Here is a 19,365-nt window from a genome sequence, read left to right as displayed (position 1 = left end):
CATTGTTCATCACCAAACTGTTCCTGGATGGTTGGGAGAAGTTGCTCTCGGAGAATGTGTTGGTACCATTCTTTATTCATGGCTGTGTTCTTAGGCAAAATTGTGAGTGAGCCCACTCCCTTGGCTGAGAAGCAACCCCACACATGAATGGTCTCAGGATGCTTTACTGTTGGCATGACACAGGACTGATGGTAGTGCTCGCCATGTCTTCTCCGGACAAGCTTTTTTCCGGATGCCCCAAACAATCGGAAAGGGGATTCATCAGAGAAAATGACTTTACCCCAGCCTCAGCAGTCCAATCCCTGTACCTTTTGCAGAATATCAGTTTGTCCCTGATGTTTTTCCTGGAGAGAAGTGGCTTCTTTGCTGCCCTTCTTGACACCAGGCCATCCTCCAAAAGTCTTCGCCTCACTGTGCGTGCAGATGCACTCACACCTGCCTGCTGCCATTCCCGAGCAAGCTCTGTACTGGTGGTGCCCCGATCCCGCAGCTGAATCAACTTTAGGAGATGGTCCTGGCGCTTGCTGGACTTTCTTGGGCGCCCTGAAGCCTTTTTCACAACAATTGAACCGCTCTCCTTGAAGTTCTTGATGATCCGATAAATGGTTGATTTAGGTGCATTCTTACTGGCAGCAATATCCTTGCCTGTGAAGCCCTTTTTGTGCAAAGCAATGATGACGGCACGTGTTTCCTTGCAGGTTGACAGAGGAAGAACAATGATTCCAAGCACCACCCTCCTTTTGAAGCTTCCAGTCTGTTATTCGAACTCAATCAGCATGACAGAGTGATCTCCAGCCTTGTCCTCATCAACACTCACACATGTGTTAACAAGAGAATCACTGACATTATGTCAGCTGATCCTTTTGTGGCAGGGCTGAAATGCAGTGGAAATGTTTTTGGGGGATTCAGATCATTTGCATGGCAAAGAGGGACTTTGCCGTTAATTGCAATTCATCTGATCGCTCTTTATAACATTCTGGAGTATATGCAAATTGACATCATACAAACTGAGGCAGCAGACATTGTGAAAATGTATATTTGTGTCATTCTCAAAATCTTTGGCCACGACTGTACACACACACATATACCAGAAGCCCCTGCAACGCACTGTCAAATCAACATGTTCCGTTTGCACACATACGCACGTACATTAATACAGTTTTTAAACGGAATAATCTGATCATTAACTGTTGTGTATCCTTATCTCTCTCAGTCTGCAGAGGCTGTCACTGCGATGTGTACCCTGTATGAGTTGGGTCAGAACCTGGCTGGTCTGAAGAACAAGAAGCGTTTTGAGGAGCTGAACCTGGGGCCGCTGTGTAAACTGCCTCTCATCCATCGCATGTTCAAGATAGACAGCAACACCAAGGACGAGGACATTCACCAGATAGAGACTGTGGACATACTGAGGGTGAGAGAGACATTGAACATATAGATACTGTGGACATACTGAGGGTTAGAGAGACATTCACCAGATAGAGACTGTGGACATACTGAGGGTTAGAGAGACATTGAACACAGAGACTGTGGACATACTGAGGGTGAGAGAGACATTCACCAGATAGAGGCACATGACTATTTTACTTTGTCATTGTTTCTCTAACTGGGGACCTGGTATAATTGTCCTTTACTCGGAACACCCAGAGCGGGTGACGGTCTTTTTCATGGTCCTTTAACTTCTTACGGGTATGTGGGACGGTAGTGTCCCACCTGGCCAACATCCAGTGAAATTGCAGAGCGCGAAATAAAAAAATACTATATTAAAATATATAACATTCTTGAAAATATGTGTTATACATCAAAATAAAGCTTAACTTCTTGTTAATCCAGCCGCCGTGTCAGATTTCAAAAAGGCTTTACGGCGAAAGCAAAACATGCGATTATCTGAGGACAGCACTCCGCATACAAACACATGAAAATCATATTTCAACCAGGCAGGTGTGACACAAGTCAGAAATAGCGAATAGAAAATGCCTTACCTTTGATCTTCTTCAGTTGGCACTCCAAAAGGTCCCAGTTACATCACAAATGGTCCTTTTGTTCGATAATGTCCTTCTTAATAATCAACTCAGTTTCCATCCATCAAAATGCATACAAAATGAATCCCAAACGTTACTAATAAACTTTTCCAAACAAGTCAAACAACATTTATAATCAAACCTTAGGTATCCTAATACGCAAATAAACTATACAATTTAAGACGGAGAATAGTATGTTCATTACCGGAGATAAATAAGAAAGAACGCGCTTTCCTCCACGCGCTTGGAAACACTACAGCCAGAATGGGAGCCACCTAGAAAAACTACAATTTCTGGGTCATTTTTCCAAAAACCAGCCTGAAACTCTTTCTAAAGACTGTTGACATCTAGTGGAAGCCCTATGAACTGCAATTTGGGAGGACTTGGGCTTATAATTATAGTACTAGCCATTGAAAATAGTGGTAAGCTTTTTTGGGGGGGGATGGTTTGTCCTCTGGGTTTCGCCTGCCATATCAGTTCTGTTATACTCACAGACATAATTATAACCGTTTTAGAACCTTTAGAGTGTTTTCTATCTACATCTACCAATTATATGCATATCCTAGCTTCTGGGCCTGAGTAACAGGCAGTTTACTTTGGGCACGCTTTTCATCCGGATGTCAAAATACTGCCCCCTACCCCAGAGAGGTTAAGCAAGATTCAGGCAAAGTGACAGTGAGGGTAAGGGCTTTGGTAGTAGATATGTGGCTGTTTTTTCTTGATTGTTTGTTGTGCTGTATTTTAGTACTATCTGATTTTGCATATGAATTGTAATTGCAGGGCTCCCTTGTGAAAGAGACCCTGAGGTGACTCCCTGTTTTTAAATAAAGGTTAAAAAAAAGATATATATATAATATATATATATATATATATATATATATATATATATATATATATATTGATTGAACAATCGTTTTCCTGTCTCCTCCTTCCAGAGTCTGCGTGTGTTCAGGAGGAAACAGAATAAGCCCAAGGTGGACCTGGCTGAGTTTATGAAGCACCTGTCTGACCAGTATAGCTGTGACTCTCCCTACGAACTGGGCATTCGTATACACAGCGTGGGTCTGCCCATAGTCGTAAGTTTCGAGCTTCGCGGAGGTATCAGTTTCAAGTGTTGGAATATGGTCAGAGGTTATGAATCTCTTATTTGAAGTAACGTAAATAACATAATTATTGTTATTATTATATCTCATTCATGTCTCCCCCCTCTCCCCCCAGACCTTACAGAAGGCGGTGAACTCAGAGCATGTGTGTATGGAGCGTGCCCGGGAGGCCATCCAGAGGGAGTTGGAGGAGGAGGTGGGGGAGAGGATGAGGAAGATGAAGAGGGTCGTGATGGAGGGAGCACAGGGTCCCGTCCTCTTCTCCTCTGTCGGGAGTGCCGAGCTGAGGAAGAAATACGTTACCATGACTGCAGCCGATGCCGTGCTCGAGGTCTTCACCAATGCATCCGGGGTCTTCAACCCCAAGATGACCAAGGTGATTGGTTGGTTGATTGATTGATTGATTGCTTAATTAATTTATTAACCTAAGACAGCGATACAAAACTTATGGATGGTTGGTTGGATGGTCTTTGGTTGGGTCATTGGTTTAATCAGGTGGGTTAGAGCTGGGCGGGAAGCAAAGCCTACAAACCCTGTAGATGACCATGGCTTTGGGGTTCACTATTTTAAACACTCACTTTTACTAACATTTGCTGTGGCTGCTGTGCTTGTATAATGTTTCTTGCAGAATGCAGCCTTGGTGCACCATGGCTTGGTCTCCATGTTGCGATCCTGTACACAGTAGGAGTAGGTAATGTTCGTGCAGGGTTTCGTGTCATCATTTGCATGAATGCCTCAGAGGCGTTGTGGTCAAATTCGGTCCAGTTTCTTTTGCAACTCATTTCTTGTGATGTTGGAGGAGTTTTGTGCATACAGTCTCCGAAATGCCTCATAGGCTTTGTGTTCAGCTTTGGGACAGTGTCTTACAGTTATCCACTGGTCTTTTCATTGCTTGAGCAACAGAGGATTTTTCACATTCCTCTAAAACTTGCATTTTGGCAGCTGTTGCAGCCAGCTCAGCTTCCTTTTCAAAAGAATTCCATGTTTGCCTTTATTTGGGTTTCTTCCATGTTTATTTTCCAAAACGGCAGCTTTAGCTTTCAAAGCAGCGTGCTCAGCCTGCACTTTCATTCTAGCACTGGATGCACTTGACCTTGTTCTGGATGCACGGGACTTCTTTTGATACAGCAGATACACTGTCGTGTTGATCAATGGTCATTTTTAGACTTGGATGCACTTTCTGATCCAACAGAGATACTGTCATCTGGACCAATGACACTTTGCAGGTGGGAATCACCTTTCACTTGATCTAGAAATTCCTTGAAAAGCAATAGTTTTGGTTAACACCAATCGGCATGATCAGACCCTCCTCTTCAGGCAACGTTTTATGCACAGCCACATGCAGTTCCATAAAGTCAGCCATTGAACACCTCAACATTACTGCTGACAACTTCATCATTTTCGCCACCATCCATCAATGCTTGAATAGCATTATTTTTCTTAATTAACGTTCTGAGCTTCCATCGTCGGGAGCCAATCAACTTGGACAACTTAAATATCAACAGTGCATTTCCAATAATGCCTAATGAACCTATTCAAAGCTGAAGAGCATGCGACATTTGTTTACAAAACAGACGTGTCAAACATTTCCAAACCAACAATCACAAAAGACCGGCTTAGCTTACACATTATACCGGTATTGTACTCACTGTCTTAACCTGTTAGGGCTAGGGGGCAGTATTTACACGGCCGGATAAAAAACGTACCCGATTTAATCTGGTTATTACTACTGCCCAGAATATGCATATAATTATTGGCTTTGGATAGAAAACACCCTAAAGTTTCTAAAACTGTTTGAATGGTGTCTGTGAGTATAACAGAACTCATATGGCAGGCAAAAACCTGAGAAGATTCTGTACAGGAAGTGGCCTGTCTGACCATTCTTGACTCTTTTTATTGAAAACTTAGGATCTTTGCTAAAACGTGACACTTCCTACGGCTCCCATAGGCTCTCAGAAACCGGGAAAAAGCTGAATGATGTCGAGGCAGCCCCTGGCTGAAAAACATTAGCGCGTTTGGATAGTGGTCTGTCAGAGTACTATGAGACTGAGGCGCGTGCACGAGGCGACCCCATGTTTTTATTTTCTCTCTCTTTGTACTAAAACACAGATTCCCGGTCGGAATATTATCGCTTTTTTACGAGAAAAATTGCATAAAAATTGATTTTAAACAGCGGTTGACATGCTTCGAAGTACGGTAATGGAATATTTAGAATTTTTTTGTCACGAAACGCGTCGTGCGCGTCACCCTTCTTTACCCTTTCGGATAGTGTCTTGAACGCACAAACAAAACGCCGCTATTTGGATATAACTATGGATTATTTTGAACCAAAGCAACATTTGTTATTGAAGTAGAAGTCCTGGGAGTGGATTCTGACGAATAACAGCAAAGGTAATAACATTTTTCTTATAGTAAATCTGACTTTGGTGAGGGCTAAACTTGGTGGGTGTCTAAATAGCTAGCCCTGTGATGCCGGGCTATCTACTTAGAATATTGCAAAATGTGCTTTCACCGAAAAGCTATTTTAAAATCGGACATAGCGATTGCATAAAGGAGTTCTGTATCTATAATTCTTAAAATAATTGTTATGTTTTTTGTGAACGTTTATCGTCAGTAATTTAGTAAGTTCACCGGAAGTATGCTAGTTCTGAACGTCACATGCTAATGTAAAAAGCTGTTTTTTGATATAAATATGAACTTGATTGAACAAAACATGCATGTATTGTATAACATAATGTCCTAAGATTGTCATCTGATGAAGATCATCAAAGGTTAGTGCTGCATTTAGCTGTGGTTTGGGTTTATGTGACATTATATGCTAGCTTGAAAAATGGGTGTCTGATTATTTCTGGCTGGGTACTCTGCTGACATAATCTAATGTTTTGCTTTCGTTGTAAAGCCTTTTTGAAATCGGACAGTGTGGTTAGATTAACGAGAGTCTTATCTTTAAAATGGTGTAAAATAGTCATATGTTTGAGAAATTGAAGTAATAGCATTTCTAAGGTATTTGAATAACGCGCCACGGGATTCCACTGGCTGTTACGTGGGACGAAATCGTCCCACTGGCCCTAGAGAAGTTTAAAAAAAACATATTGTCTCATCGCTGCAACTCCCCAACGGGCTCGGGAGAGGCAAAGGTCGAGTCATGCATCCTCTGAAACATGACCCGCCAAAACGCGCTTCTTAACACCCGCCCGCTTAACCCAGAAGCCAGCTGCACCAATGTGTCAGAAGAAACACCGTTCAACTGATGACCGAAGTCAGCCTACAGGCGCCCGGCCCACAACATGGAGTCGCTAGAGCGCAATGAGCCAAGTAAACCCCCCCTCCCCCTGGCCAAACCCTCCCCTAACCCGGACTACACTGGGCAAAATTGTGCACCACCCTATGGGACTCCCAGTCACAGCCGGTAATGACATCCTGGAATCGAACCCAAGGCTGTAGTGACGCCGCAACACTGCGATGCAGTGCCTTTGACCGCTGTGCCACTTGGGACGCAACTCATGGTATTTTTCGTCGGCAGCGCTGCTTCGATCCAAGTGGCTTGATAAATCTATATAAAGTGTAGAACTCCATTAAATGGCAATTGCGTATGCCACTAATGCCTTTTCACTGACTTCTGTAGGAGCCTCCTCCTCAGTCGGCTTGTGGTTTTTCTTCTTTTGCTGACACTTGGTAGGTCATGTGCTTTCAACAGTTCTTGCTCATATAGTGCGTTCAGAAAGTATTCAGACCCCTTGACTTTTCCCACATTTTGTTACGTTACAGGCTTATTCTAAAATGTATTAAATAAAACATTTTTCTCATCAATCTACTTACAATAGCCCATAATGACAAAGTGAAAACAGGTAAATTAATTCAAAATAAAAAAACGGATACCTTAGTTACATAAGTATTCAGACCCTTTGCTAAGGGACTCGAAATTGAGCTAAGGTACATCCTGTTTCCATTGATCATCCTTGAAATGTTTCTACAACTTGATTGTAGTCCACCTGTGGTAAATTCAAATGATTGGACATGATTTGGAAAGGCACACACCTGTCTATAAGGTCCCACAGTTGACAGTGCATGTCAGAGCAAAAACCAAGCCATGAGGTTGAAGGAATTGTTCATAGAGCTCCAAGACAGGATTGTGTCAAGGCACAGATCTGGGGAAGTGTAGCAAAACATTTCTGCAGTATTGAAGGTCCCCAAGAACACAGTGGCCTCCATCATTCTTAAATGGAAGACGTTTGGAACCACCAAGACTCTTCCAAGAGCTGGCCCCCTGGCCAAACTGAGCAATCGGGGGAGAAGGACCTTGGTCAGCGAGGTGACCAAGAACCCGATGGTCACTCTGACAGTGTTTAGAGTTTCTCTGTGGAGATGGGAGAACCTTCCAGACGGACAACTATCTCTGCAGCACTCCACCAATCATGCCTTTATGGTAGAGTAGCCAGACGGAAGCCACTCCTCAGTAAAAGGCACATGACAGCCCTCTTGGAGTTTGCCGAAAGGCACCTAAAGGACTCTCAGACCATGAGAAACAAGATTCTCTGGTCTGATGAAACCAAGATTGGACTCTTTGGCCTGAATGCCAAGCGTCATGTGTGGAGGAAACCTGGCACCATCCCTACGGTGAAGCATGGTGGTGGCAGCATCATGCTGTCAGGATGTGTTTCAGCGGCAAGATGCGGCAAGATGAACAGAGCAAAGTACAGCGAGATCATTGATTGAAAACCTGATTGAAAACCTGCTCCAGAGAGCTCAGGACCTCAGACCTCAGTGACGGTTCACCTTCCAACAGGACAACAACCCTAAGCACACAGACAAGACAACGCTGGAGTGGCTTCTTGAATGTCTTTGAGTAGCCCAGCCAGAGCCTGGACTTGAACCCGATCGAACATCTCTGGAGAGACCTGAAATTAACCTGACAGAGGTTGAGAGGATCTGCAGAGAAGAATGGGAGAAACTCCCCAAACACAGGTGTACCAAGCTTGTAGTGTCATACCCAAGAAGATTCAAGGCTGTAATCTCTGCCAAAGGTGCTTCAACAAAGTACTAAGTAAAGGGTCTAAATACTTATGTAAATGTGATATTTGCAAACATTTCGAAAAACCAGTTTTTGCTTTGTCATTATGGGGAATTGTGTGTGTAGATTGAGAATTTAGAGTAAGGCTGTAACAATTTTAGAGTAATGCTGTAACGTAAGAAAATGTGGAAAAAGTCAAAGGGTCTGAATACTTTTTGAATGCACTGTATGCCCCAAGAATCCAATGGCTTGATGAATAGAACTTAATGTTTTATTTGTACAATCCAAAATGGTAAGTACAAGGTAAACAAAGGATCCTATATTCCATTTAAACTAAAAAGATCAAGGTAAGACATGTGCGTCTCAAATCTTGCAACTGGTTTTAAGTTTTTCTAAATGGCGCAATATGACCTAATAAACAAATATTTGCATAACCAAAGAAATATAGGAACTGGCTCCAACGGTTACAAATGTGTAGATTTCTAAAGGTCAAACTCTGACCCTAGAATCCCCCCTCCCTCTGACCTAAATCTAGCAGAAACCTCATTAACCTTCTCTCTGTTACCCCTCAGAAGGCTGCTCTGATCCCTCTTTCTCTACTAGGGGACTTTGTGTAAAACTTTGGGATTTAGCTGGTTATCCCCCATGACATGTCACACCATGCCCTGGTTTTAATTTGAGACTGGGTGATAATTCCACTAAGCCCCTGCTTCGGTCCATGAGCAAGAGGGGGAGAGTAAGAGAGAGGTGGATCACAGTCAAATGAGTGTGTGAACAACTGTCTCTTCTCTGCTTATTAAGGAAATGTCACTGTAAGTAATACTTGCTAATTGGCTAATCCTAAACAAAGCCATAGGAAAAAGTTGTTAGTGAACAAAACGCTGGCTGGCTAGTCTGCTTCAGCTGTGGCTGTTTCAGCCTGATGCTGGGTTGAATATGTCTGGAGTTTTTGTGATAGTGGAGCCAGACACTTGTAGGCTGAGTTCTTTTGGCACTATCTAGGCCCGGGATGGGCAACAGTCCTGTTTTATATTTGTTGTCTTGTGGAAATGATTCATTTGGATTTTAAAAAAACAACTTGAACGTCTAAATCCTGAAAGTAGGTATGAATTATGGTGGACCTATATATTTGGAAATAACTGCCCTTTTTTTCTGGCCCACATTTTTTTTATTTGACAAACAAATCTGCCCACACTGTCCTATTTAGGATGATGTCTTGTGTCTCAGAGGTTATGGTTTTCTCTAATGCCGTAATGTGACTGACGGAGTGTGCTGTCATTTCCTGTCCAGTCGGTGCAGGACTTCATGCTGCGTGTGTCAGCTGACCGTCTGGCCAGGGCCTTGTTCCAACTGGCTATCTGTGGGGGGTCGCTGGCTGCCCCTCAGGACCTGGTGCCCAAAGAGAAGCCAGCCAGACACACTCAGGAGAGGAGAGCTGAGGAGAAAACACAGGCTACACCACCCAGCGAAGGTAGCTGCTAACATCACTCATTATCAGTGTCTCACTTCGTATCAATGATAAGATTAAGTGTAGGTTGGGAATCTGGATCTTGAAATTGTTAAAGAATCCTATCGTATCATATATGACCGTGAATGTACAACAATGACCTTTGTGCTTACATGTGCGTGCGTGTGTGTCTCAGCCGCAGTCAAGCAGGTCCTGAAGGAGAGCCTGTCCAATCACAGCTTTCCATTCACCCTGGCCCATGTGGCGTCTCTGGAGAGGAAGTTAGCCAAGCACTTCCAGGTCACAGAGTTCACCTCTCTGGAGCAGGGCTCCTTCCTGGAGTTCCTAGTCAAACAGGCTCAGGTAACATAAACTACTTCTCTTCTAATCTTTGTCTGTTCAATCACTCTCCTGTTCCTCTCCTCTCCCGTCACCCCTCTTCCTTCAGTGGTCATGAGGAAAAAGAGGCGAGGAGAGGAATCATTATAGAGTGCAGTCGTGTGTCCCAAATAGCTCCCTATATAGTGCACTACTTTTGCCTGTGCTCTGGTCAACAATAGTGCACTAAATAGGGAATAGGGTGTGATTTCAGACAATGCCTGATACCTCTCATGCTGTATTGATGAATCCATCCTCTCCTCTTGTCTGTGTGAAGGTCCTGCAGGAGACAGTAGGTGGCGCTGTGGTCGTGGGCAGCAGTAGTGATGGTGGTGGTCAGGACTGGCAGGGCCAGGGATGTGGCTTCAGACCCAACAGACAAGACGTGTTTGAGTTTATCAGACAGTGTGGCACTAAATCAGCCAACGAACCAGACGGGGTGAGTGAGATGCGTGGTCACACTCGCACAAACACACACACACACTCCTATTGATTTCTATGATAAAAAAAAGTACATAAATAAAAAAACTTCTAAATGTCTGTACTGATCATGTTTATTGATCTCTCTATCTCTGTGGGTGTCTTTCTCCTAGCTGTCCCACATCGAGTGGTGTCTGAGAGCCCACTACGGGGTGAGGGACAGTCGACACTTGGGGCTGGGACCTCTTAGGACCTTGGTGGGACTGGTGCAGCGCCAGAGAGACCTCAGTCTGGGAGTAGGGCTTAGCCATGTCCTCTACGAGGCAGCCCTGCTCCCCAGAGACACCAGGTAAGATGATGTGTCCCAAATTGCACTCTATTCCCTATATAGTGCACTATCCCTCCACTATGTAGGGAATAGGGTACCATTTGGGACTTAACACCTCTCCTACAGTACAGTACAGTGGAAAGTTGGGGCAGATTGGTTGTAAAGTCGGCCTTTAATTGGACTGATCAAATGTCAATCTCCTTTTCACTTATCTTAAACCCCTGTTCACTCTTTCTTTTTCTCTCACTCCTTCCATGCTCTATTACTCTACCCCTTCTCTCCCCCCCAGCAGTAGCAGTAGTGTAGGTGAGGCCCAGCAGATGGTGGGTATCCTAGGGGAGGTATCTCAGACCCAGGCCTTGTCCTGTCTCCTCTCCTGCCCTCTACTGGATGAGCTGGGTCAGTGGAGCCAGTGGGAGCTGGTCTTCAGGCCCCGCCACGGACCCCTTAAGGACTTCATCGACAGGAACGCTGGTAGGAACCATACACAGCAATTACAAATTGACCCCCTAGCCCCTACAGTCTTAGACCGGGGTTGAAGTGTTACCGATAGTAATGTATCTGTTGAAGGCCAATAATGTTTGATCATGTTGGTGGGCTTATATACAGACATTTCGTTTCTTGTGTTTTTTTGTTCTAAATTGAAAATCGATTCAAAGTTGATCATAATAAATATACATGACATGTCCATCTGTTGTGGGGCAGCGAGCACAGACCTGTCAGCGTTGGAGGTATCCCCAGGTGTTCTCCTGCGGGTCACCACCTGTACAGGGGACAAGCTCTTCTCCCAGGCAGCCATGACCCTTGACCCCGTGGGCACGGCAGGACACCTGGTCTCCATGGTGGTGGCTGATGGGACAGCCAACGCCCCCACCGCCCTCCTGGCCAATCACATGGAGAGCTCTCTGGCGGCGGCGGTAGCGAAGGAAGGTAAGAAGGTGATGGGGAACTTGATATCATGATTATTTGCATCAATCCAGTGTCTATTTGTTTTGAAAACTCTGCTTCATGAGTCTACAGAAACATTTCTCACCAAAAAGGTCTCTTCCTGCTGTGCGCTTGCATTAAATTAAAGGGTAACTACACCCAAGAATAAATGTTTCTTCGATTTTTCCCATACCTCAAGTGGTCTCCTGATGTGGTTTAAGCATTGTTGTGGATTTAGAACATCCACTTGTGTTGTTTTTCTAAGAAAAAAAAAAATGATTTCCAGGGCTTGACATTCAAGTAAATTTGCCAGTGGCACACCGGACCAGTACCAGGTGAAACTACTGGCCGAATGAGGAAATTACTGGCTTCGGCAAAGAATTTTATTTGTCACGTGCTGATTACAACTGCTGATTACGCCTTACCGTGAAATGCTTACTTACAAGACCTTAACCAACAATGCAGTTTTAAGAAAATATAGTTAAGAAAAATATTTACAAAATAAACTAAAGTAAAAAATTTGAGCAACAATAAAATAACAATAAGGCTATATACAGGGGGTACCGGTACCGAGTCATTGTGCAGGGGTACAGGTTAGTCGAGGTAATATGTACATGTAGGTAGGGGTGAAGTGACTCTATGGTACAGAGCCCCTGGTTGGCAGGAAGCTTGGCCCCAGTGATGTACTGGGCCGTACGCACTACCCTCAGTAGTGCCTTGCGACCGAAGGCTGAGCAGTTGCTATTCCAGGCAGTGGTGCAACCAGTCAGGATGCTCTCGATGGTGCAGCTGTAGAACTTCTTGAGGATCTAGGGACTCATGCCAAATCTTTTTCAGTCTCCTGAGGGGGAATAGGTGTTGTGCCCTCTTCACGACTTGGTGTGTTTGGACCATGATAGTTTGTTGGTGATGTGGACACCAAGGAACTTGAAGCTCTCAACCTGCTCCACTACAGCCCCGTCGATGAGAATGGGGAAGTGCTCAGCCCTCCTTTTCCTGTAGTCCACGATCATCTCCTTTGCCAAGATTATGTTGAGGGAGAGGGTTTTGTCCTGGCAGTGTCTCTCACCTCCTCTGTATAGGCTGTATCATCATTGTCGGTGATCAGGCAGCTACATGTAGGTAGGCCTAGGCCTACGTAAACCTTTATTTGCTAATAATGACATTGCTGTGTGGGATATCTGATATAAAAAAAAGACTGAAAAGCAGGTGGGGACTTTTATCCTGTGATTTTGGAATGCGCGTGCCTGTGTTCAACGCTGAATTGATGATGACGACTGGCGTGAGTATTTAGAAGGTACTGAGGCGGGTCTCACTCGAGACAGAGAGGGAAGGCTTTGACATTCTTGACTCCGCTTGGAAACCGAATGCAGGTTGATAACAAGTTTGAGTGTCAAATGTGAAGGATTAAATACAACTATACGGCCATATGAAAGCTTGATTATCTGGCCCGGTGTGCTCAGCAGATGTTGCCGGGCCAGCGGCAGCCCCGAATGTCTAGCCCTAAAATTGAGAGCAAAAACCTGAAAACATTTTGAAAAAGGGAAACCTTAGAAAAGAAAACGGAGAAAACTAAATTTGGGGATAAATCGCAATCGGGCAAAAGTTTTATTGAGCCCTAGGAACTCTCTAAAGTCTGTGTGAGGGTGGTGGGGTGGTTGTGAACAGAAGTCCAATAAGAATATTTTATATATATATATAATTTATAAGCTGTGTCTTCAGATCTGTCACGGGCTGAGGAGGACGGGTCGTGTTTCAGCTCTGTGGCTCTCTTCCTCCTGGACTGTCTGATCCGCATCCCCACCAGAACCTGCCGGGCCCTGCTGCAACAGGTCAGGGTTCAAGTCACAGGTTGTGTCTGAAATGGCACCCTATTCCTTATATAGTGCATTACTTTTGACCAGGGCCCACAGGGAGCCCTACAGTTCATATTCAAAACCAGCCATGAGTGGAAAGAAATTCTGTAATCAATTTGGACCGTATAACCTCTCTCCATCCCCCTCCTTTTAGGTGTTTCTGGAGCCCTTCTCTCGGGTGCTGGGCGGCCAGGCCAAGTCTAAAGCGGTGCTGCTGTCTACAGCCCGGTCCAACCTGCGCCACCTCAACTGTCTGCACCAGCTGGGCATCGTGCTTGGCATCACAGACTGGGTCAAGGACTACCACACCAAGCTCAGCCCACCACAGAACCAGGACCTAAACCAGAACCAGACCCAAACACCACCAGCCGACCAGACCAAGGTCAGAACAGGGGAGATTACCATCAGTGATGGGGTCAATTAAGTTTATATTTCAAATTTACATTTTATTTAATGAATTGAAATTGTTTTTTTATCCATAGTTTTTTTATCTGTAGCTGTTTTGTTTTTATAGTCTAAAGCTCCACTTTTTGCTTTGTATAAAATCTTCCCCCTTTCGCTCTTTCTTATCCTATCTCCAGCCTGCTCCTGTGGATTCTCTCAGTGAGGATGAGGAGTTCCCAGAGGACTACAGCTCTGACTCCTCCCACCCCACTCAGCCACAGCACGCAGGTGAGGAGAGCACTAGAGCATTATGGGTTATGTAGTGAATGTTTAAACAACATTGGGATCGTTAACGTTTTAGAAAAATCCCTAACCAAAAATATATATATATTTTCTTACAAAATTAAAATCACAGTGCAGTTATCACAAAACTACTCCAAACAGGCTCATATCATCATTATAAAGGGATTTTTTTTATTTACAAGTACCTAATGTAACAATGCTGTAACGTTAGTAGGAGGAGATCTGCATCTTTCCCGTTTTTTTGCCATGGATATACAGCGCTCCGCACGTCATTGTCGTTAACAGTTGGAAAAATGGCACAGAGTGAGACAGGGAAGCGACAGCAGCGAAGTCCTAAGGAACAGAAGGAGAGAATCACAGCGCTGATTACAGAAATGATTGCAGTTGATATGCAGCTTTTGTCAATGGTAGAGGATGTCGGTTTCAATACCCTAATGGCATATCTAGAACCAGACTACAAGATGCCTTGTCGAAAAACCGTGACGACCCTGATGGAGAAATTGTACAATGATTCCTCTGCGAGTACAGAGCTCGAGCTCTCAAACACCATACGTGGCGTTAACAGATTGCTGGACATCTATGAACACGCTGTCGAACATCATTGCAACGAGCCATCACATTAATGAGAAGCGGGGCATGAAGTACATACTGACAACTGAGAACATGAAGGAGAGGCACACAACAGAGAACCTAAAACGTAATTAATACCATCGTTGCTGAGTGAGTAGGGGACAGCAGTAAAGTGAGCGCCGTCTGGTAGGGTTTCCACTAGTTACCACAGCCAGAAAGTCAAAATTGGCAATATCCTAAAAATGTTTGAGCACAAAAGTGGTCATTAATATGGTCAAATCCGCAAACTATCATTTTGAAAACAAAACATTTATTCTTTCAGTGAAATACGGAACCGTTCCGTATTTTATTGAACGGGTGGCATCCATAAGTCTAAATATTGCTGTTACAATGCACAACCTTCAATGTTATGTCAAAATTATGTAAAATTCTGGCAAATTAATTACGGTCTTTGTTAGGAAGAAATGGTCTTCACACAGTTCGCAGGCGGCCCAAACTGCTGCATATACCCTGACTCAGCTTGCACAGAACACAAGAGAAGTGACACAATTTCCCTAGTTAATATTGTCTGCTTACATGAATTTCTAAACTAAATATGCAGATTTAAAAAAATATATACTTGTGTATTAATTTTAAGAAAGGCATTGATGTTTATGGTTAGGTACATTGGTGCGACGGCGGTGCTTTTTTCGCGAATGCGCTTGTTAAATCAGCACCCGTTTGGCGAAATAGGCTGTGATTCGATGGTAAATGAACAGGCACCGCATTAATTATTTGCAATGCAGGACAAGCTAGTTAACCAAGTAATATTATCAACAATGTGTAGTTAACTAGTGATTATGTGAAGATTGATTGTTTTTTATAAGATAAGTTTAGTGCTAGCTAGCAACTTACCTTGGTTCCTTGCGGCACTCGTGTAACAGGTGGTCAGCCTGCCACGCAGTCTCCTCATGGAGTGCAATGTAGTTGGCCATAATCGGTGTCCAAAAATGTAGATTACCAATTTTTATGAAAACTTGAAATCTGGCATGCCGATTAATCGGTCAACCTCTACTCTGGATCGACGTGTACGACAGCGTGTTCCAGTTCCCGCCAATTTCCAGCAACTTCGCAAAGCCATTGAAGAGGAGTGGGACAACATCCCACAGGCCACAATCAACAGCCTGATCAACTCTATGCGAAGGACATGTCGCCCTGCATGAGGAAAATGGTGGTCACACATGATTGACTTTTTTACCCCCTTTTTCTCCCCAATTTCGATCTTGTCTCATCGCTGCAACTCCCCAACGGACACGGGAGGCGAAGGTCGAGTCATGCGTCCTCTGAAACATGACCCGCCAAACCACGCTTCTTAACACCCGCCCGCTTAACCCAGAAGCCAGCCGCACCAATGTGTCATAGAGAAACACCGTTCACCTGACGACCAAGGTCAGCCTGCAGGCGCCCGACAAGCAGTCGCTAGAGTGCGATGAGCCGAGTGAAGCCCCTAACCCGGACGATGCTAGGCCAATTTTGCGCCGCCCTATGGGACTCCAGATCACGGCCGATTGTGATCGAACCCGGGTCTGCATACTTTATCTGTATTCCCAGTCATGTGAAATCCATAGATTAGGGCCTAATGAATTTATTTAAATTGATTGATTTCCTTATATGAACTGTAACTCAATAAAATCTTTTAAATGTATGTATGTTGCGTTTATTTTTGTTCAGTATAGTTTCTAGGCCAAACCGTTCGCATGCTACAGGCGATTTTGTGAGAAATCTTGTGAGAAAGATTTTGTGAGAAAGATTTTCGAGATGTCTCATGGTCTGACAAACACCGCTCTAGCTCTGTCACCTTTCATCACAGATGCGAAGGTGCGACATTGTTGGATGCAGTGGATTGCTAATTAGATTTCCACTGGGGTGTTGACATCCACTCTAGGGGGGGGTATTAATAAGCTAAATGTAAAAAAAATAAACAGTACTTTTTTTGTGGTTCAAACTGGTTCAGAACTTTATTTTGCTGGTCGGAACAGTTGAACGAAACAAAAAAAATAGTGGTTCTATTCAGAACAAAACAAAACAATTATATTTTGGTTCCAGCCTACTGGTTTAAACGTTAAGATACGTGTTCAATTTGTCACATCCCTAGTAGTCAAAATACAGTCAGATTTCTAACAGATCTTCGTCCTTCAGATGGCTGGGATGAAGACGACGATGATGAGTTGTATGAGCTGAGCTCTGAGATCTTGGAGACACTCGGAGACAAACACACCGAGAGAAACGGGGAGGAAGACAGAGAGGAAGGGAAGTCATTGGCTGAGCCTGAGAAAGCGGACAATGCTGATAGCCAATCAGAGAGCAGAGTAGGTTGCCACAAGGACATCATTGATGACATCAGGTTTGTCTTTAACCTCCTTTATACTCCCTAACGTATAAAATGATACAATACATGAATAGAAACACTACCCTGGTCTCACAATGCTGTCTGTTACAGGAAGAGTGAGTTTGGTATTGGAGTAGAGCTGAATGAGGAGGGTCAGAGGTTGATGACTGTTCACCAGGAGAGACTGGGGCGCAGTCTGGACCGGCTGTCCACTGAACTCTACAGCAAAGACACACACTTTGTACTGGAACTCATACAGGTGACTGACTCTCTCCTCTGTCTCCCTCTCTCGCTTTCGTTTCTCTCTCTCTCTCCCTGTCTCCTCTGTCTTGTTTATCCCTCTCGCTCTCTCTTGCGCTCTCTCTCTCTCTCTGCCTGAGCTCATCCAGGTGTTTTGAGATCTACTGTATGCAATGCACTTAGAATGTGCTTTCTTCATTGTGCTATTCACAGAACGCTGATGATAACAGTTACCCGACAGAGGGGGGGGCTATCCCTGCGCTGGCCTTTGTTGTGGAGAAAGACTGTGTGACTGTCCTAAACAACGAGACAGGCTTCCAGGAGAAAAACATTCGGGCCATCTGTGACGTGGGCCGCAGCACCAAGGGCAAACACAAATACGGATACATAGGTAACAGCTAAAAGAGTTTGAAACCCATCTAAGACTAGATCTGAGGTGCACCAAAAGTATTTTCTCAACTGTTTCTCCACATCTTTCTCCTTCCTTAGGTCAGAAGGGAATAGGCTTTAAATCCGTGTTCAAGGTGACTGACTGTCCTGAGATCCACTCTAACGGATTCCATCTGTGCTTCAACAAGACCAGTGGCCCCATGGGATACATCCTGCCACACTGGGTCGACGACGAGAGACCTCTCAACACACACCTGGCCAACCACACACATACCAGGTTAGTGGTGGCATCACACAATAAAATAACAGTAACGAGGCTTTCTACATGGAGCACCGGCACCGAGTCAATGTGCTGGGGTACGAGGTAGTTGAGGTAATATGTACATGTAGGTAGGGGCAATCAGGACAGAGAATAAACTAGCAGCAGAGATGTGGTGTGTGTGTGTGTGTGTGTGTGTGTGTGTGTGTGTGTGTGTGTGTGTGTGTGTGTGTGTGTGTGTGTGTGTGTGTGTGTGTGTGTGTGTGTGTGTGTGTGTGTGTGTGTGTGTTTGTGTGGCGTCAACATGCGTGTGCCCCGCGTATGTTGTTTGTGTGTCGGCGTGTCAGTGCAGTATGTGCGAGTGTGTGGGTAGACTCCAGCGAGTGTCTGGGTAGACTCCAGCGAGTGTGTGTCTGGGTAGACTCCAGCGAGTGTGTGTCTGGGTAGACTCCAGCGAGTGTGTGTCTGGGTAGACTCCAGCGAGTGTGTGTCTGGGTAGACTCCAGCGAGTGTGTGTCTGGGTAGACTCCAGCGAGTGTGTGTCTGGGTAGACTCCAGCGAGTGTGTGTCTGGGTAGACTCCAGCGAGTGTGTGTCTGGGTAGACTCCAGCGAGTGTGTGTCTGGGTAGACTCCAGCGAGTGTGTATGTGTGTGGGTAGACTCCAGCGAGTGTGTGTGTGTGTGTGTGTGTGTGTGGGTAGACTCCAGCGAGTGTGTGTGTGTGTGTGTGTGTGGGTAGACTCCAGCGAGTGTGTGTGGGTAGACTCCAGCGAGTGTGTGTGGGTAGACTCCAGCGAGTGTGTGTGTGTGTGTGGGTAGACTCCAGCGAGTGTGTGTGGGTAGACTCCAGCGAGTGTGTGTGTGTGTGTGTGTGTGTGGGTAGACTCCAGTGAGTGTGCATACAACCGGTGCAAGAAAATCAGTGCACGTGTGGCTATTTTGTGCTTAATTTAGTTATTTATGCAACTTTATTTGTGACTCAAACGTTAGGCTGTGTTATGATTTGTTTAATACATTCTAAAGCCGCTTGATGCGACTCTAATGATGATTTGATAGAAGTCACATGAAAGGCATGAGTTCTGCTCTGTTTCTTGCGCAGGCTGCACACTTCATCAGTCGCATTCACAATTTGACAAGCGCTTGATAATATTCTCACCCCATCAGACTATTCTCAAATTAATCTGGTCTTTACATATAACCTACTAATATATGTGTGAAATAATGTTTTATTTAGAATGGCTCACAAAAAGTAATCTGCAGCCTGCACTTGAATAGCACCAGTTGTAAAGCGGATTAATGTGCTTAACTTTAAGAATTGACCAATAAATATAGCACCACGAGAAAGCTGGGATACTTTTTGAAA

The 19,365-nt window shown here is 44.6% G+C and overlaps 1 protein-coding gene across 5 annotated transcripts in view; it reads left to right on the top strand.

Moving 5' to 3' along the window:
* The window catches only part of wu:fj29h11 (protein NO VEIN), a 66,592-nt gene that overhangs the window by 22,626 nt on the left and 24,601 nt on the right, over window positions 1-19,365 (top strand). For 4 of the 5 annotated variants that reach the window (XR_006762562.1, XM_045710173.1, XM_045710174.1 and 1 more), the window contains 16 exons: window positions 1,214-1,411; window positions 2,954-3,094; window positions 3,237-3,497; window positions 9,423-9,603; window positions 9,776-9,942; window positions 10,235-10,396; window positions 10,551-10,726; window positions 10,995-11,179; window positions 11,411-11,635; window positions 13,355-13,464; window positions 13,643-13,870; window positions 14,070-14,160; window positions 16,924-17,128; window positions 17,225-17,372; window positions 17,567-17,744; window positions 17,843-18,020. Coding sequence is in view for 4 of the 5 variants with exons in the window: in XM_045710173.1 (XP_045566129.1) it covers window positions 1,214-1,411; window positions 2,954-3,094; window positions 3,237-3,497; window positions 9,423-9,603; window positions 9,776-9,942; window positions 10,235-10,396; window positions 10,551-10,726; window positions 10,995-11,179; window positions 11,411-11,635; window positions 13,355-13,464; window positions 13,643-13,870; window positions 14,070-14,160; window positions 16,924-17,128; window positions 17,225-17,372; window positions 17,567-17,744; window positions 17,843-18,020 (2,834 nt within the window). In the remaining variant the exon portion in view is untranslated. The remainder of the gene's footprint in view (window positions 1-1,213; window positions 1,412-2,953; window positions 3,095-3,236; window positions 3,498-9,422; window positions 9,604-9,775; window positions 9,943-10,234; window positions 10,397-10,550; window positions 10,727-10,994; window positions 11,180-11,410; window positions 11,636-13,354; window positions 13,465-13,642; window positions 13,871-14,069; window positions 14,161-16,923; window positions 17,129-17,224; window positions 17,373-17,566; window positions 17,745-17,842; window positions 18,021-19,365) is intronic. The other variant, XM_045710175.1, reaches the window with a different exon arrangement.

Source organism: Salmo salar, chromosome ssa28, assembly GCF_905237065.1.
Source record: "Salmo salar chromosome ssa28, Ssal_v3.1, whole genome shotgun sequence".
In the NCBI taxonomy this organism is placed as follows: domain Eukaryota; kingdom Metazoa; phylum Chordata; class Actinopteri; order Salmoniformes; family Salmonidae; genus Salmo; species Salmo salar.
Note: the sequence above shows the minus strand (reverse complement) of the source record. Positions and strands in the feature narration are given on the sequence as shown.